Source organism: Cervus elaphus, chromosome 25 (genome assembly GCF_910594005.1).
Source record: "Cervus elaphus chromosome 25, mCerEla1.1, whole genome shotgun sequence".
NCBI classification, from domain to species: Eukaryota; Metazoa; Chordata; class Mammalia; order Artiodactyla; family Cervidae; genus Cervus; species Cervus elaphus.
Window position 1 is genome coordinate 31,267,920 of NC_057839.1, and position 20,367 is coordinate 31,288,286.

At 36.2% G+C, this 20,367-nt stretch overlaps 1 protein-coding gene across 3 annotated transcripts in view; it reads left to right on the forward strand.

Annotated features, from left to right (window-relative positions):
• EMB (embigin) overlaps positions 1-18,050 on the forward strand; it is a 122,622-nt gene extending 104,572 nt beyond the window's left edge. For all 3 annotated transcript variants that reach the window (XM_043887640.1, XM_043887641.1, XM_043887642.1), the window contains 5 exons: positions 2,746-2,873; positions 8,105-8,384; positions 9,388-9,421; positions 11,565-11,619; positions 12,185-18,050. In XM_043887640.1, coding sequence (XP_043743575.1) covers positions 2,746-2,873; positions 8,105-8,384; positions 9,388-9,421; positions 11,565-11,619; positions 12,185-12,202 — 515 coding nt within the window. In that variant the 3' untranslated portion in view covers positions 12,203-18,050. The remainder of the gene's footprint in view (positions 1-2,745; positions 2,874-8,104; positions 8,385-9,387; positions 9,422-11,564; positions 11,620-12,184) is intronic.
• Positions 18,051-20,367: the final 2,317 nt, after the last annotated feature.

The window sequence follows — 20,367 nt, forward strand, 5'->3', positions numbered from 1 at the left end:
TAATGTAGGAAGGCCATGGGCATTGTAAATTATAAGAAAGCTCTATTAAGAAGAGCAGTACCAGTACATGGACACAACAAAAGTTTGAATTTTGTGGTGCTCACTCTACACCAAGGGCTTTCCTGGTGGCTTAGTGGTAAAGAATCCGCCTGCCAGTGCAGGAGACGTGGATTTGATCCTGGGTCAGGAAGATCCACTGGAGAAGGAAATGACAGCCCACTCCAGTATTCTTGCCTAGAGAATCCCATGGACAGAGGAGCCTGGTGGGCTACAGTCCATGGAGTCACAAAAGAGTTGGACACGACTTAGCAACTAAACCACAACAACTGCTCTATACCAAGCAACGTTACATATTGTGTTCCTGTGTTACAGTAACACTGTAGGGGAGGGTATAATCTACCTGTGTCCTCAACGCTAGTAACACTGAAACTATAATTCTAACTCAGATATTTCCTGTACCTAAATCTTACGTTTGTCACGTCCCTGTCACATTGTGCTGACTAATTCAAACACTCATGATCTGGTCTTTGAAATGGACAAATAATGACCACATTTCCCTGAAAGTCCCTCAGCCTCATGGTGACCAAAAGGGACTATGGGACACTAGTAGCCTCTCAGGAGGAGTGCTCGGAATATTCTCTGGCAAGGTCGGCTCACCAGTTTCTTGTGACTGGGATGACCTCAGTCACAATAGTCATACATGTTTCACATCTCTCCTTCCTCAGGAGCACCCTAGTGGTACTTACTAAGTGCTTATAAACTGTTAGTAGGGGTGATTATAAATTATGATTAGCAGTTCACACATTTGTAAAATTGTACATCATTCCATCTTGTCAAAACAGGTTTCCTTGGTTATAATAGGTATAGTAATCATTGCCTTACAGATTGCTCTTCCATCTTAAGATTTCTGGAACATTTGCACTGGTGATATATCTTTCTCATTTGCATCTCTTTGTTTTTAGCAGTACCTCATTCAACACTATGCTGGGCAGATTTACTTATGAAGGAGAGGGTGATGTGTGCAATTGTATTTAGCCCCATGTGAAACCATAAGGAAAATGGAAGACTTCCCACATTCATCACTATAACATTAATCACCTAAAGACAAACTGTGAAGAAATCCAACCCTATTTTTATCCCCTATACATGTGGTTATGTGGAGGGGTGTGTGTGTGTGTGTGTGTGTGTGTGTGTGTTGCTCAGTTGTGTCTGACTCTTTGCAACCCCGTAGACTGTAGACCGCCATGCTTCTCTGTCCATGGAATTCTCTAGGCAAGAATACTGGAGTGGGTTTTCATTCCCTTCTCCAGGGGATCGTCCTGATTCAGGGATCAAACCCTGGTCTCCTGCATTGCAGGCAGATTCTTTACCGTCTGAGCCACCAGGGAAGCCCAAACAAGTGGATATAGAAGTCAGAATTTATTTTCTAGTTATGATTATTTTCCCCTTCCTCATCTTTATAATTCACATATCCATAAAATGCTCAGTTATCTTTGGGTAGTAGAAAGCCAAGAACATTTAGAAAATGTATTTATTCTGGAAACCTAATTTAGCAACTAAAATTGATCTTCCATTTTCCACCCTGACCTTCCCCAAAATAAAATCTAAAAATAGGATAACAAATGAATAGCAAACAATATCTATAAAATTTGTCAACATAATATTATTAAAATGTACACATAATTTCAAACACTCTCTGCTAGCAAACCAACAAAAAGGAAAAACAAAACACAAAACCTGCTAAAATTAGTAAAAGAAAAAATATCAACAAAAGTCATCTTTGTTGATAAGTCTCTGTCTCCAGTGTAAGTGTACATTCTCTAATACATCCCTTGAGGCCCATCAGAAGGAATTGATTTCATCATGGAGGCTACTGGTTGACCTTTATTGCTTTGCTTATGTTGTTCTGTTTTAATTTTCTTACCAGATTATTCTGGAGAAGGAAATGGCAACCAACTCCAGTATTGCCTGGAGAATCCCATGGACAGAGGAGCCTGGAGGGCTAGAGTTCATAGAGTTGTAAAGAGTTGGACATGACTGAAGTGACTTAGCACACATATACCAAATTATTCATACCGTTAAAACTTAATTTTTCTAAATTCAGTACTCAGTTTTAGTCTGTTACTAATGGCATCTGCTTCTAACTTTATGAAATATGATGATCGCAGTGACTATTAGGTGTTTGGTTTGTTTTTTTTTTTAAACAAAACCACATGTAAGAATTTTTCATCTCATTTTCTTTCTTTCTTTTCTCTCTTAAATTTCCATTGTTTGTTTCTCATCTTCTCACCTTCTCCAACCCTTTTCATAAATTTGTATGAACTAAGAATTTTAAATCCTAAAAATTTATCTCCTTACTTAAGTGCCATCTAAGGGTAAACTTTAAGAGAAATATTTGTTCTAAAGTAATTTAGTAGGTGGGATGAAAAAATAGACTTGAAAAACATGAAGTTTCTTTCGTATCCAAAGTATGTAACAGTTTATTACAATATTTATAACTGTTATTGGGCTCATAATAGAAGACCTTTCTTCTGTTTCTATACTACTGACAATTACGTTACACTACATACCTACTACAATGGTCTGTCCTAACTACTGTACATTGATTCATTTTAGATAGAACTAAAACTACAGAAAGAAAATCATATATAAATGAAAAAATGAAAGGATAAATTCTATTCAACTTAAATACATCCCCCCATTCAGACTTTTTTAGTAATATGTATATTTCTACATTTTCCTTAGTTCCTGAAGTTAATGGAAAAACCAAACCATTGATCACTTACATGGGGGATTCAGTTGTCTTGATGTGTAAATGTCAAGATTGTCTTCCTTTAAATTGGACCTGGTACGGTGGCAATGGGAGTGTACAGGTAAGATAATATTTCTTTGGCTTACAAAATAAACACACTTATTTGATAAGTAATAAGATTGCATTATACTCAAAGTTATTAGGACTATTTCTACTTCTCTTATCTTCTTCTTAAATACATGATCATGGAGAAAGAGCAGTGATGAATGGAGTTGTTTCATGTTTTTAGCACTTTACATTATACATCTGAAGATACTCCCAATGTTTCATTAGCTGGTACTTTGTTTTTACATTTAGCAATTTATTTAAATTCACTGAAAGTTACAATTCATTTTTAGTTGATAAGCTTAAGTATAACCCCAACAGAAATGATTCTTTTTTCCTTATCATTTCATGAAAGTAACTTGAAAAAAAAAGATGTTATCTTTTCCTTCTTCTGTCTCTGGAAACATTTGTGATGGAATGCAATATAGTGGCACTATTTAAGGAAAGAATGAAAATTAGGTAACTTAAACTTAGGTTTTGGGTTCTTTTAGAGTCATTGACCTCTGTTAGGCCTCCAGGGACCTAAGGGAAGCCAGATACTTTAAATTCCTACTAAAAAATGAATGACTTTTCAAAGACCTGATATTAAGAAAAACATGCTGCTGCTAAGTGCTTCAGTCCTGTCTGACTCTCTGCAACCTAATGGACTGTAGCCCACCAGATTCCTCTGTCCATAGGGATTCTCCAGGCAAAAATACTAGAGTAGGTTGCCATGACCTCCTTCAAGGAATCCTCCCAACCCAGGGACTGAATCCAGGTCTCCTGCATTGCAGGCATATTCTTTACTGTCTGAACCACCAGGGAAGCCCAAGAATACTGGAGTGGGTAGCCTATCCCTTCTCCAGGGGAACTTTTGGACCTAGGAATTGAACCGGGATCTCCTGCATTGCAGGTGGATTCTTTACCAGCTAAGCTACCAGGGAAGCCCGCATATGTCATACTAGACAAAAAATAGACAAATCTAATTATATTGAACTTTCAGAATACAGTCTGTGCTTCTTTCCATCTTACTAAGTATCTCTCAATTTAGCCCCAAGCATGGATCATATTAGGATATAAGAAAAGTGCAGCGAAGAGAGTACAAGTCAAAACTTTAGGTCAAGTGTTTTTTTAAATGTACATGAACCATCTGCATCAGACTCTACCTGTGGTGCCTACTAAACATGCAATGCTTTGATTTATCAGCCCTGAGGTAGAGAGATCACAGGCAATGCTGTGCACAGGGAGCCAGGTTGATATAATTTTTGGCAAATAATAAAATCACAGTTCTTCATCAGATAATCTCCAAGAATACTTGTATTCTGATTAGAATTTATTGATCACTGCAGTTGAATGATAGAGCAATGAAGGCAGCAAATGGCATAAGAATAAAAGTTAATTTAAATAGATTAAATAAATCAGCCCCCAAATAGCTTGGTATGGATCTTAAAAGACTGAAGAAAACCCAGTGAATTCCAGAAACCGAATTGACTGAAAAACAGAGAAATTGAGCTTTGAAAAGACAGAAAGTATACAAACCACCTTCTTTACCAGACTCACAGGAAGGTCTACTAGTCCTTCTACATCAGCTTCAAAGGCCTGAAGATTTCCGTTCCAGTCTGAGGAGCTCCCAGTGTCAAGAACCAGGGAGCTTCCTTAATAGGAATGATCAATTTAGTAGCTTTATTAACTTAATAGTTGATTTAATGAATGTATACCTGCACTTGTGAAGGAGGAAGTACTTTGAACAACTAGTCAGGGATTCTAACATGAAGCCTGGAAGACTGGAATTTTCCTGTATGTCTACTTTCAATAGAATATTTACCCATGATGACTTGCACGCTGTAGTTTCAAATACTCAGTGCTAAGCACTTAACGAAAAGTATCCTTTTCCTTTGTTTGCTACCTCTGAAAGGTCAAACTCTGATAAGAATTGAGCTATGCAGCAGTTCAGTTCAGTAGAGTTGCTCAGTCTTGCCCAACTCTTTGCGACCCCATGGACTACAGCACCCCAGGCATCCCTGTCCATCACCAACTCCCAGAGCTTACTCAAACTCATGTCCATTGAGTCAGTGGTGGCATTCAACCATCTCATCCTGTTGTCCCCTTCTCCTTCTGCCTTCAATCTTTCCCCAGCATCAGGGTCTTTCAGTTGAGTCAGTTCTTCACATCAGGTGGCCAAAGTATTGGAGTTTCAGCTTAAGCATCAGTCCTTTCAATGAACACTCAGGATTGATTTCCTTTAGGATGGACTGGTTGGATCTCCTTGCAGTCCAAGGGACTCTCAAGAGTCTTCTCCAACATCACAGTTCAAAAGCATCAATTCTTCTGCACTCAGCTTTCTTTATAGTCCAACTCTCACATCCATACATGACCACTGGAAAAACCATAGCTTTGACTAGATGGACCATTGTTGGCAAAGTAATGTCTCTGCTTTTTAATATGCTATCTAGGTTATTCATAGCTTTTCTTCCAAGGAGCAAGAGTCTTTTAATTTCATGGCTGCAGTCAGCATTGGAGGTGATTTTGGAGACCCCCCCAAATAAGGTCTCTCCCTGTTTCCATTGTTTCCCCATTTATTTGCCATGAAGTGATGGGACTGGATGCCATGATCTTAGTTTTCTGAATGTTGAGTTTTAAGCTAACTTTTTCACTCTCCTCTTTCACTTTCATCAAGAGGCTCTTTAGTTCTTTACTTTCTGCCATAAGGGTGGTGTACAATCTGCATATCTGAGATTGTAGATATTCCTCCCAGCAATCTTAATTCCAGTTTGTGCTTCATCAAGTACAGCATTTCTCATGATGTACTCTGCATATAAGTTAAATAAAGAGGGTAACAATATACAGCCTTGACGTACTCCTTTCCCAATTTGGAACCAGTCTGTTGTTCCATGTCTGGTTCTAACGGTTTCTTCTTGACCTGCATATATATTTCTTAAGAGCAGGTAAAGTTGCCTGGTATTCCCATCTCTTGAAGAATTTTTCACAGTTTATTGTGATCCACACAGTCAAAGGCTTTGGCGTAGTCAATAAAGCAGAAGTAGATGATTTTCTGGAACTCTCTTGCTTTTTTTATGATCCAATGGATATTGGTAATTTGATCTCTGGTTCCTCTGCCTTTTCTAAAGCCAGCTTGAACATCAATAAGTTCACGGTTCATGTATTGTTGAAGCCTGGCTTGGAGAATTTTGAGCATTACTTTACTAGCGTGTGAGATGAGTGCAATTGTGTGGTAGTTTGAACATTCTTTGGTATTGCCTTTCTTTGGGATTGGAATGAAAACTGACCTTTTCCAGTCCTGTGGCCACTGCTGAGTTTTCCAAATTTGCTGGCATATTGAGTGTAGTACTTTTAACAGCATCATCTTTTAGGATTTGAAATAGCTCAACTGTAATGCCATCACCTCCACTAGCTTTGTTCTAGTGATGCTTCCTAAGGCCCTCTGACTTCGCATTCCAGGATTTCTGGCTTTAAGTGAGTGATCACACCATTGTAGTTATCTGGGTCATGAAGATCTTTTTTGTACAGTTCTTCTGTGTATTCTTACCACCTCTTCTTAATGTCTTCTGCTTCAGTTAGGTCCATACTATTTCTGTCCTTTATTGTGCCCATCTTTGCATGAAATGTTCTCTTGGCATCTCTAATTTTCTTGAAGAGATCTCTAGTCTTTCCCATTCTGTTGTTTTCCTCTGTTTCTTTGCACTGATTACTTGGGAAGGCTTTCTTATGTCTCCTTTCTGTTTGGAACTCTGCATTCAAATGGGTATATCTTTCCTTTTCTTCTTTGCTTTTAGATTCTCTTCTTTTTACAGTTATTTTTAAGGCCTCCTTAGACAACCATTTTGCCTTTTTGCATTTCTTTTTCTTGGGGATGGTCTTGACCACTGCCTCCTGTACAGTATCATGAACCTCCATCCATAGTTCCTCAGGCACTCTGTCTGTCTAATCCCTTAAATCTATTTGTCACTTCCACTGTATAATTGTAAGGGATTTGATTCCGGTCATACCTGAATGGTTTAGTGGTTTTCCCTACTTTCTTCAATTTAAGTCTGAATTTGGCAATAAGGAGTTCATGATCTAAGTCACAGTCAGCTCCCGGTCTTGTTTTTGCTGATTGTGTAGAGTTTCTCCCATCTTTGGCTGCAAATAATATAGTCGATCTGATTTCAGTATTGACCATCTGGTGATGTCCATGTATAGAGTCGTCTCTTGTGTTGTTGGAAGAGGGTTTTTGCTATGACAGTGCGTTCTTTGGCAAAACTCTGTTAACCTTTGACCTGCTTCATTTTGTACTCCAAGGCCAAATTTGCCTGTTACTCCAGGTAGTTCTTGACTTCCTACTGTTGCATTACAGTCACCTATAATGAAATGGACCTCTTTTTTGGGTGTTAGTTCTAGAAGGTCTTGTAGGTCTTCATAGAACCATTCAATTCAACTTCTTCAGCATTACTGCTCGTGGCATAGACATGGATTACTGTGATATTGAATGGTTTGCCTTGGAAATGAACAGAGATCATTCTGTAATTTTTGTGACTGCATCCAAGTACTGCATTCCAGACTGTTTTGTATACTATGATGGCTACTCCATTTCTTCTAAGGGATTCTTGCCTACAGTAGTAGATATAGTGGTCTTCTGAGTTAAATTCACCCATTCTAGTCCATTTTAGTTCACTGATTCCTAAAATGTCGATGTTCACTCTTGCCATCTCCTGTTTGGCCACTTCCAATTTGCCTTGATTCATGTACCTAACATTCCAGTTTCCTGTGCAATATTGCTCTTTATAGCTTTGTACTTTACTTCCATTACCAGTCATATCCACAACTGGGTGTTGTTTTTGCTTTGGCTTCGTCCCTTCATTCTTTCTGGAGTTATTTCTCCACTGATCTCCAGTAGCATATTTGGCACCTCCCAACCTGGGGAGTTCATCTTTCAGTGTCCTATCTTTTTGCCTTTTCATACTGTTCATGGGGTTCTCAAGGCAAGAATACTGAAGTGGTTTGCCATTCCCGTCTCCAGTGGACCACGTTTTGTTAGAACTCTCCACCATGACCTGTCCATCTTGGGTGGCCCTACACAGCATGGCTCATAGTTTCATTGAGTTAGACAAGGCTGTTATGTATAACTTCTCACAAATTTCAATATGCCCTTTTGCTAGTAAGCTGTTTTCTTGGTACTGTATTGTAGCTTTCACTCAAAACTAGATCATTCAGGACATACATTTTTTATGTACTATGACAGGAATGGATTTTAATGTCTCCTTATATTAGGTTCCTATTGGTGTTCCAGTGAATGATAAGCATGTGATCAGTAGAAAACATGCTAATGAAACAAGCCTGAAGATAACGCAACTTTCAGAGGATGACCAGGGAACTTACTGGTGCCATGCAATATTCGAGTTAGGGGAGAGTGAAGGACACGTTGAACTCGTCGTGCTCAGCTATTTGGTACCCCTTAAAGCATTTTGTGCAATAGTTGCTGAGGTTGTTCTCTTAGTGACTATTATTCTGCTTTTTGAAATGTATACTCAAAAGAAAAAGAAGCCCTCAGGTAAGATTTCTTTTTTCAGATAACATTTTCATGTTATGACTTACTACATTACAGCGGCTTTAGAGTTTTGGGGGAAAAAACCTAACTTTTGTTATTTCTAGTGGTATTTATGTTAATATCACTGATGACTGTGAGCTAGGAGCTTATATTGATGGACTTCTTTTTTCAACTTCCTAAAAAGCTTTAGTGTTAAAATATGCCTTTTATCCCCCTTTCTTTGGTGTTACCGGTACCAACACACCACTTAAGTGATAACATGCTTTGGTACTAGAATATTAGAAAATTCTGTGATAACTTAATAGAAAAGATCTCAAAGATAAGCAGTTATTCTTTTACTTAGATAACTCATTTTTAAAAATGTTTTATCAAACATTTTTCAATTCTCATGAAAGAGACATTGCCTGCCAGATCTGTTTTCATAGCCTGTTCCTGATGGATTACAGATTGAGAAACCATTGGCCCCCTAGGAAAATTTATCTTGCATTCTGTATTTTTCCCTATTTTGTGCTGTTTAGTAACTTTAATAATTACAAGTCAGTCAGTGCTATTTTTGATGATCCCAGGCACTAGACTAGGCTTGATCAATTTTTGTCAGTTATACCTCAGCATGTACCTTGTGTTTAGTGGACTGTAAACAGCCAGGTTCCTCTGTTGATGGGGTTTTCCAGGCAAGAATGCTGGAGCAGATTGCCATGTTCTTCTCCAGGGGATCTTCCCCACCCAGGGATTGAACCCGTGTCTTCCATGTCTCCTGCATTGCAGGTGGATTCCTTATGCACGGAGCCATCAGGGAAGCCGGTGTTTTGCTTGATCAAAGCTGCAAGTCAGGAGAGCGGGGGAGGAGTGGACACGGCAGACGTGCCGCTGTCGCCTCTCACTGCAGAGCAGGAGAACAGCATGGGCAGTCAGGGATACAGAATCCAGGGGAAAGTAGAATTGAGCATATATGTTCCACAAGAATAATAAACCAGCCTTACAGTTAAGTTCTTCTTTTGTTACACAGATGATGGGAAAGAATTTGAACAAGGTGAAGAGCTGTAAGTATTATTTTTTATAGAATAATTTTCCCTTGAATAAAATACAGATAAATATGATATTAAATAAAATGTTTGCAGTTAGAGGAAAAAAAGGTACAGGAGTATATTGTGTGCTATTTTCTGCACATGTCCATTTGTGGTGAAGAGTGGCATTTACCTGTCTGCAACACCTCGCTGTACTTCCGTTTTCTCTTTGACAAAATGGGTTTAATGACATTACCACATAAGGCTTCGGGATTAAATGACTTTCTCTGTGTAAAAGTGCTTAGCGTAAGCTTTGGTTATGGAATGCCTTCTATGCCTGAGCATCTATGTTTCTTTAAAGTCTCCATCACTGAGTTTGATTCTCTGTCATGTTGAAAATCACTGACCTAAGATTCTATTTGTTATTATTTTTCTGAGAACACAAATTGTGTCACTATTTCTTTTACAGTCCCCCTTGTTTAGAGTTGAGCTGAGCAGGAGGAGAACTAGAAAGAAAATTACCAGTGACGTCATTTGGTTTGGTGACAGTGGGAGTTGTTGGTTCCACCATGCCAGGGAACTGAGAGTGGCGCCCAGCTCCACTGGGCTGAGGGAGTTGCCCGAAATTGGGTTTGAAGTTCAAGTATTAGAGCCAGGGTCTGGAAAATGAGACCAGAGTAAAGCAGCCAAAAGAAACCTAGGAAAAGGGAAGCCTGAGCAACTATTACCAGCCCAAATGGACACTTGGAGTCTATCTTTGTCAGTCAAGACGAGCTTTGAGGTGTGAGCGCTATAACCACAGTTAAATAGCAAGACCAGGGTGGATAGTTGTCATGCGTATATTCATAGACATTATTCAAATAGTTATTTTTACTCACTTCACTCAAATTAACAGGACACAAGTTTCTAAAGTCAGGGCATACAATAATTATATCAAGAGTTCCATAACCCCAGATAAGGGAAAAAAAAAAAAAACAAAAACTGTTAGTCTTAGAATCAGACTCTTATGATTGAAAAGGATGTGAACCTCTTTCTGGAGAACTTGTTTGTATTAATTTGAACATGTTATCTTTCTGATTTGCATGTACTGATTAACTTTCTTGCACTTGGAATCATGAACAACATGACAGCTACTCAGATATTTGAAACAATTATTCCCTTGCCTGGATTCTTTTGTTCTCCCAGCTCAGCCTCCCCAGTGTTCCCCTCCATTTCCTTGCAGTCACATTTCTCATCTTTAGGTTTTGTTAGTATCTTTAGATTTAATACAAGTATGAAGGGCACTTGGACTCATTTAGAGCAGCCTTTCACCAATGCTTTTTTAAAAATTTTTAGTTTAGGAGATAAATTTGTCTTTAAAGAGAATATTGTTTATCAATATATTTTATATTTGATGCTTATATATGTGTTTAGATACCAGGCATTCACAGAATGAATGACTTTTAAAATGACTTTTAAAAATAGTAGGAAGAGTATAATAAGCTACTCATTTCAAACAGTTCAGTGAAGAGCTCATTAATTTATCTAATTTATCTAAGAGCTAATTAATTGATCCACCAAGATATTTAATCCACATAATTTTACCTACAACTCCTCCTCGCAATTTTGATGTAACTGATTATATGGTTGAATTTATTATCTGGTGAGACTAGTTTAATACGCTCAAGCCTGCCCATAAGATCTAGAAGGGTATTAATTATGTACCCTTGTGACCTGGTTTAGTCTTTCTTAAGAATCTGGAGCCCACGTTGTGGTCTTATTCTGATGCACTTTGAGGAGACAAAGAGCCATGCTTAACCTCTAGTTTAGTGTATAAACATGTTGGATTATAGCACCTTTATCTACATACTGGCTGACCTCTAGAGTGGCTATTATCTTGATCGGTCAAAGCAACATATGTTAGGCCATATACTGAAGCCTTCACTCACGCTTGGGGAAAGGCAGTTCTCTCTGCATAAAATAAACAGGCCTTTGTCACTCAGCTGTGGTAATGGTTCCTCTCCAAGCAATGGCATGCAAATAAAATCAACGTTATGAGTTAAACACCATTTTTAGCAAGAATAAATCCTATCTGTATTGACCTCATATTTTAACTTGATGGCTATGATATAGATGGTGTACTGACTTAGTCTGATGCAGTGTAAACATATAGTAATTTCCTTTTTTGTTTTCTATACAGGAAATTGGATGATAGCAATGGTATAGAAAATAGTGGCCCTAGGCACAGGAAAAATGTAAGTTGCTTCCAAATGCTTACCTTCTAAATAAAACATAAAATTCAATATGCACAGCCTGTTAATCCATCTCGTTTTTTTAGTTTCATTAAAGACCTAGTCATTCACTATGTGCTTGGATATTATAGGAGAATATACTAGTTACACAGTAAATAAATGGCATCCTTTTTCCACCAGAGAACATGTAACAACCAATCTAAAAGTGAATCTGTTGCACTGCAGATATACATTTTTTTCTTCTGTCACCACAGGCCGAGTTATTTTATAACTTTTTATGTAGTCTTATTTTTTTTCTGTTTCAGTTTTTCTGGATTCTCCTATTTTATTCTCACGTATTCCTACACATCTAGTCTGTGAATGAATCAATATTAGTTTTATTTCTTTACTGATAAGGATCAAAATTTCCTTATTTCATCATGTTTCTCTTGAGTATTTAGGAACTGTTTGGTTTAGCAATTTTGTATCACCTCCTTCCAGAAATTTTTGCTTTGCTAAAATGATAATAAGTTGTTACAGAATAACCAGGATGTGCTAATTATGTTTCATTATGCTTTATGTAACTCAGGAATCCATGGGCCAGTGAGGGACAAACATCATGTCAAGAGTCCCAGGAAGACGTACAGAGACTTTGCATTTCAGCTTTATTTCTGCTTCTTGTTAAGAACGTGTGATTTTTTACCTTTAAAAGGATGAAAAGTTTATGTAAAATGCTCAGTAGTAGCTTTGTAAATAATATATGCAATTTCAGATCTACAGATATATTTTCATTCTGTATTTTACAATAAAGCAAGGTAAATTGTATTAAGTATGTGCTATGAGCTATAACCCAGGATAATTAATTTCATTCCAGTCCTTAAGGGACATGCAGAACAGACACCAGCAAAACTAAATAGTACACAGAGTGAATGTCACTCAAGACCTGTTTATAACCAAAGAATTCATTAAAAACAAAGCTTTGCCATTTGTCTTAAAAGGTTTTTTCCCCAATCATGTTTACTAGGTGTAGAAGTATTTGTAATAATTTCATGTAAAGTTCATTCTTCAGTCATACTGAAAAGAAGTGTCATCAAGGGGAAATTAGCACTTTCTACCTTTGTTAATGATGGTTACTGTGCAGTCACCACAAGGAAAACATACTTTTCCTATGAAAACATTGGTTGAAGGCAAAGAAATAAAACCGTACACTTGCCCCGATTCTCCATCACCACAGAAGCAAATTTCTCAGTCTCATTCCACTCATCTCCACTGTTTCCCCACATTAAGCTAAAGTGATTCTTAGACTTCCTAGAGAGCATTTTTTATTTTAAGCTGTGGGTTTTGGATTTCTTCAGTTACAGCTGTTGTTGATGTAGGATTAAGGTTCACATAGACATGATGTCTCACTGCTATAGGCATGCTTCTGTGTTTCATGGTGTTATCCATGGCTGGCTAAATATCTCAAAAAGCATCATTAGTGGATTATAATACTAATGCCTTTGTCTGAAATCAAGAAGTATTAAAGTTGTTCTACATTGTTGCCAGTGCCTTAGGCTTTCTATTGTGTATATAACCAAACTATCTTATAAAACTCATTGTAACCAAGTCGAATGAAATCTGAAGAGACATCAAAAGTTGTCAGTGGCTTTGAATGGAATATTGGTATCATGCAGCAGGATACTAGGTTAGGTTGAAGACAATATGTGAAGCCTGCTGGGGGGTCCTTGGTGCTTATGAGTCCACTGTCCCCCAGCTCACAGTGCAGCAGGGATCAGAACAATTAGAGGCAAAGAGGGACGGTTTGGAATGGTGGTGAAGAATCCACAGTCTTGGTGACCTAGGGGATTAATGCTTGAAAAAGAGAAGTTCAATTATTTGAAAAAAAATGCTTTATGGAAATTTGTATGATATTCTGGTTGAAAAAATTATAATAAAATTGAGATAGTAAAAAATTATGCTTTATATGGCATCTTAACTAATGTTAAAATATTACTAGTATGAATAATACACATGAAGTGTGACTTGGAAGGTTTTCTGTTTGTTGCAGCACTGTTTTGCATAAAACATGTGAACTACCCACAAAAGTTTTATTGAATAGACTACATCATTTAAGTAATGACAGGTTTCATCATATTCTTGTCTCAGAGCCACAAGCCACGCATTTGTTTTGGTTTGGTTAATTATTAATTTGACAAAATGATCTTGGGTGGTATCTCTGTGATGGCAACCAAGCAGTTCACTTAATCTGAACAATTTGAATTCAATGAAAAATTAGTCAGACTCGCTTTTTGACTAAATCCAATTCAAATACATTTGTGACTAGATATATACAAATCCCTATACAATTTGTAGCTCATGTGCAGTATGTATTCTTCTATTTCGCCACCATTATTTAGACTAAAATGATTCTCAGGCAGAAAAATTGCTGTCCCAATGTAAAATAATCTGAAATATTTATGTAGTAAATTGAAATTTTAAATGTCAGTGTTTGCTATTTTTCCTTGAAAATAAAGGAACTTTAAGCAGAAAAGGTACTCAGGAAATTAAAGTTGAATTTTGACTTTTCAGAGTCTCTCTGGAGAACCTCCAGAAAATTATTTCACCACTGTTAGGTTAAAAAATGGAATGCTTCCATTAAGTAACCTCATGGAAATGAATGGATTAACTAAAAATGACCAATTGTAAATTGACTAAGAAAGCAGAAAAGCTGAAGTCGGAAAATTACGCCACGTTTATATATTAGACACCTTGGGAAATTCTATTCATCTTTCCAGCTAACAGAGTTTTGCTGCATATTAAGTAGATTTAATGATGTCTTAAAATTCCCAGGTATTTTCATATTCAGTTTATGCTTTAATATAAATCTTCACTTTGTAGTCTTTCTTTTCTTTTTTCTTAGCATGTAGTTACCCAGGCTGAAACCTAAAGTTCACAGTGCCATTTTCTTCTCCTCTGTTAACTAATATTTATTAGTCATGAATCTCTGTTCCTTTGGCCTCATCAATCCACTCATTGCCTCCCCTACCCCCATGCTCACCAGCTGCAACAGCTAAGGTCTTGATTTTCCTACATCTGCCTCATCTACTGTTAATCCATTTTGTGCATTGCTTTGTGTGTGTGTGTGCACTTGGTTGCTCGGTCGTGTCCAACTCTTCGCAACGCCATGGACTGTAGCCTACCAGGCTCCTATGTCCATGGGATTTTCCAGGAAAGAATACTGGAGTGGGTTGCCATTTCCTTCTCCAGAGGATCTTTCCACCTCAGGGATTGAACCCACATCTCCTGCATTGGCAGGCAGGTTCTTTACGGAACCACCTGAGATGCCTCTTTAGCATTGCTGCCAGGCCATATTTCTAAAACACAACTCTCACTATGGAGCATAATGTCCCAGTTCCCATGACAGACCTCTATAGGCTCCCCTTTGCCATATCTTAATGCTGCAGTTTTTCCCCACTGTCTTGATTTAGCCTTGACAAAGAGAGAGTCTATTCAGAATGCTGCCCCTGTGCTCCTCCCCTTTGATGAACTCAAGTTTAGCCTTCAAGACTTGAATCTGATGCGACTTCCTGGCAGATCCCTCATTCCCAGTTGACTGTGTACCATCATATGTGCTCAAATAACTCCCTATTTTTTGTGCTTATTTACCTGTATTATACATATACATATGTTCCTTCTTGGATTCTGATTTTATTTGCTTGTCCTATACCTACCACAGAGAAGATACATTGTAGAGGTCATGAAGTGTGTAGTGAATGGATAAATGTATAGGTAAAAATAAAATTTTATAAATTTATACTTATTTTTAGAAGAACAATCTAAATTGTGACATCAGAAGTGAAACAAAATATTTTAACAAAGATAAACCAATCCTTTATAACTTCAGTGTTTGCTTCCACTTCTTTGAAAAATAGTAGCAATATAATAAAAACTTCTGTTGAATTTTAATAATGTGTAATAATGAGCAAAGAGAGTTCTGATTCCTAAACTGTTATACAGGGTATTATACAGGCTTTCAACTTATCTAAATTCCCATTGTCCTTTATTTTTTATGGGTAGTGCAAATGTTAATTTTATTTTTATCCTTTATTTCATTAAGGTAATGTATTGACTTTATATATATATAAAGAATTTTAGCAATTTGTAGTTCTCTGCATGGCACTGTAGATATTAGTGTCCACTCCACTACCTTTCTTATTCCTCCTCCCTGCCAATACCTCATAGTCCCTTAGAATATCTCAGAATCCAATTCAAAAATTTATCTTAAATATATTTTTTAGAAAACTTTCATTGTTTAGTTTTGGTCCCTGTAAGTTTGTCTTTACTTTGGTCTCTGTAAGTTTGTATTTGATAATCAAATACATCAAAAAGAATGTCAGTTCTGCTCACATACTTCCTGGGTTTTCATCTTTGAGGCATTTAAGCAGATTTATGCAAAATTATTTACTGAATCTACTTCTTTATAGAAAATGAATCTTCTCTAATGGAACAGGTTTTGCAATGAATTAGGTACTTCCTATTAAGATTTTTAGGTGGGAGCAAGTTCAAAAGTGTGTGTTCTAGTATTAATTAAAAGGCACACTGACCTATTATAGCTTTCTCTGAATTAATATTTATTGAATGAATGAAAAATAGATGAATGACTCAATTATTTTGGATGCTTAAATTATACATATGTATGTTATCTACTTTGAATTTGATTAATTAACTGAATTTATCTTCTCTAGCAGAGATATAAAGAAAACTGGAATCCTATGTGTATTTCTTTCACATGATATTTAGGAATGTATTTGCAGTATATCTGGAAGGTCAATTACATGTGCAGCTTATCAACTGATTTCTTTATTGATGGTATATCATATTGTTAAATGGTAATGACTCACATTTGTTGAGTACTTAGCATGTGACAGGTACTGTGCTAAATACTTTGAAATGTTTTATCTCATTTAATTTCCACATCATCTTATGCTATAGAAACTATTACATACTTTGCTATACATGAGGAAACAAGCTTGAGAGATGAAGTATTTGGACTGGGAATTGAAATTCAAGGAGTTCTCCTTAAGAGTCTAGGTTAAACAACCATGGTGAACAACTTTGGCCTTCTACTAAGGAGAGTCTTAGAAAAATCAGGCTATTATCTATAAACTGTCATTAAAAAAAATTGGACTTCTTTAGATGGTTAGTTAAATAATAAGTTCCATAATTTTATTCTTAAGGCTTATAGAACCTATGCTGTGGCATATTTATGCTATCCCTGCAGTGGTGCTAAGGAATCAATATATTTTTGCTTGTTTGGAGAGTCTTAATTTTTTTCCCTAATTTTACTTCCTAATAACTAGTGTGACCATAAAATTTATCATCCAAACAATGAGAATGAAAGAAAGAGCTATGTATAATTTTATCAGGACAAATGGAAAACAGATGGTAAGTCACATTTTTAACCTGTAGGTAGGAGCGAAGAATTGAATGGATAATCTAGCCTAGGCACAGGAGTAACATCTGTAAATCTGAATAATAAACACTTTGAAATTCACCTTCAGGGAAAGAACTGTCCTTAGTAAATGCTAGGTGAGATGTCTATGAGACAATTTAGTAAGCTTAAAGATTTATTACTTTTCAGCAGTACTATGATTAAAATGTATCAGCATTAAAAAATGTGATTCACAAGTTGTAAGAGAAGCTAGGAAGCAAAGTTGTATTTTTGATGGCCTGTGAAATGAACTGGACAATTCTTTGGATTTGCTTATCTTCATGATTAATGTGTCATAATGATAATATCTGTATGATTCTCAATAAGTCAGGAATGCCTGATTATGCCTTTATAATATTTATGAAATCAGTAAAGCTTACTCATGACTAATATTGTCAAAATTACTTTTAATCATGTGATTGACCTATAACATCTATTTCTTCATTCCTCATGTCCTAAATGGGAGAAAGCTAGTGAAACTTGTTTAGAGTATTGGTTAAAGTCCTTGTATTATTTGGTGTGTTATCTATTATGTTTAAGCACTTTTGTTCATAAAAGTTGATTCTGCTATTTAATTTGTAATTTACTTCAGAATATAATTAGCACAAATTATTTTTTAAAGATTATTTGATAAACAAATGAAATTATTAGATTTCATAGTATTTGTAATTAACTGTAATGCTACATAATGCTATAAAAATATCACACAGTATGATTACATGAACTGCTTTTGTGTCTTTTAAGATAGAAATTTGTCCATAAATTTTACTTTAAAAAAAAAATCAAGGACCATGGATTTATTATGGCATATTTCCAAATAATTGTGGTTTTCTTTTTTTAACATGTATGTCTAAATTCTCATTAATGCCATTTTGCATTATGTAGACGGTACAGAAAATGTTTGTATTAGAATGTTTAAATTTTTTGTTGTGTTAACTCAAAGTATATGCCTAATATGTAATTAAATTCAATAAAATGTATTCTGAATTAAAAATTTAAACATTATATACTGTATTTTAAATTTTTAATTATTTAAATGTGAATTTAAAGGCACTAGATAATAGAAAACACTGACTTTTAAAAATTATACACACAGGAGATTCAAGTCTTGTAAAACAATTCACCTTTCCCAAGTCCAACCAAAAAAGTGTACCTACAGCTGGGATTCTGTATTTTGACACATCAAATAGGAAGTTAGAAAGGAATTTTCAAAACATACCAAGATATATGTAGAAATAAAAAAGACAACAGTGGCCTTGACATTAATGGACATTTAAATTGAATTAATGTATGGGACATATTTGTCCTGCACAAAATTTTTTTTTCAACATTGCAATGTCATTTTCAATTGATTTTAGTAAAACTGTTTACAAAATATTTCAAAATTTGTAATCTACATAAATGTCTACTGCTGCAAAAGAGAATCAATATTCCAAATAGAGCATTTTAATGATCCTAACAGTTAAGGCAAAAAGAAAAACTCATTAAGGAGGATAATAATATATTTCACTATATATTATACTTGACTCAACTGCATTATATATACATATTAAAATGACAAATGGCTAATAAGTGTTTGTGTTGTAAAGCATTTTAGGTCAGTTTAAAGGGGGGTGAGTAATTGTATTTGGGTAGTGACTAGATTAAACAAACAAACAATGATTGGGGAGATCCACTTCTGGAAAGATGTAGTTGACATATTTTCCCCTATCCTGCTCCCTAAATATAGCTAACAACATTTTGCCTTATTAAAAAACCAGTAAAATATTCTGAAATGTGGAGAGAAGAACTCAGACCAACTAGGAACTTTGGGACACAAGGTATGACACACCAATGAGATTCCTGATTTTTCTGGTTGCCTCATATATCCCAGACGAGGTGCTACAGAAGCCAACAGCCTGGAAATATCAGTGAGTTCAGATACAGGAAACTCTCTCTTTAGCCAAAGAACCATGAAAGAAAGAATCTAGTAAGGCAGAAAAACATTTAGATAGTAACTGTTCCACTCCAGCCAAACACTCCCACTGTGGCCCCACCCGCACAACCAGCACCTAAAGCTGAGCGGGGAGATTTTACCTCACCTGGGGGGGTAACACCTGGAAGGATAACAAGGCCCCCTCCTCACTCCTGGTGGAAGGCTGAACGCCCACTTCTATCCTAGAGGAGCAAGGTACCCCTCCTTCCTTAGATGTCAGTGAAGGCAACAGAATTCACATTTCCGACTCTTCCTGACAGTAATCTTTCCGCACTGAAGTGTCTCACAGTACCTAAAGAATCCAAATTTCAATAAAAGCCTCACTTGTTATATCACAAATCATCAACATCTCTCTTTGAATAAGAACAATCCACAGATGCTAATATCAAGATGAAAATAGAATTATATGATGATAATGTCCAGTGAACATTTATGAACAAATGTAAAAATAACAGAAAGCATCAGAAAATAAATAGAAGATATAAGGAGAACCCAAATAGAAATTTCACAACTGAAAAATGCAATATCTGAAATTTTAAAAGACTTAATGGGTAAGCTCAACAGCAGGGTGGAGGTGACAGAAGCACAAATCAATGATACTGAAGACAACAACAGAAATTGCCCAATCAACAACATAGATAATGTAGATTAAAAAAACATAGAGCCTTCGGGACCTGTGGGATGACAACAAAAGATAAACATTTGTGTCATTTGAGTGCCAGAAGGAAAAGGGAAATAGTAGCACTGAAAAAGTACTCCGAGAAATAAATAATGGCTAAAACTTTCCGCAAATGTGGCAAGTGACATAAACCAACAGATTCCAGAAGCTGTGCAAATAACAAACCAAAAACCTGAAGAAATCTATGCCAAGACACACTAATCAGTGCTGTGAAAACTAAGAATAAAAAAATAATCTTGAAAGCAGCAATACAGAAACAGTTTACTGAGGAAAAAGATGAATGATAGCAGATTTTTTTACCGAAAACCATGAAGGACGGAAGTGTCAGAGCATTTTTCAAATGCTCAAAATTCTGTAAATCTAGTGTTCTATGTCTGGTGAAATGATCCTTCAATAATGAAGTAGAAATCGAGACATTCTCAATGAGGCATAACTAAAAAACTTTGTCACCAGCAGACCGACCCTAAAGGAATGATTAAAAGAAGTTCTCTGAGGAGACAGGAATTATAAAAGAAGAAATTCTGGAATATTATAAACAGAATAATGGGAAGAGTTAAAATATCAGCGAATATAGTAGACTTTCTTTTCCCTTTGACTTTTCTCTTTTATTTTTGATTATTAAAGCACAAGTCACAACATTTCCTGATC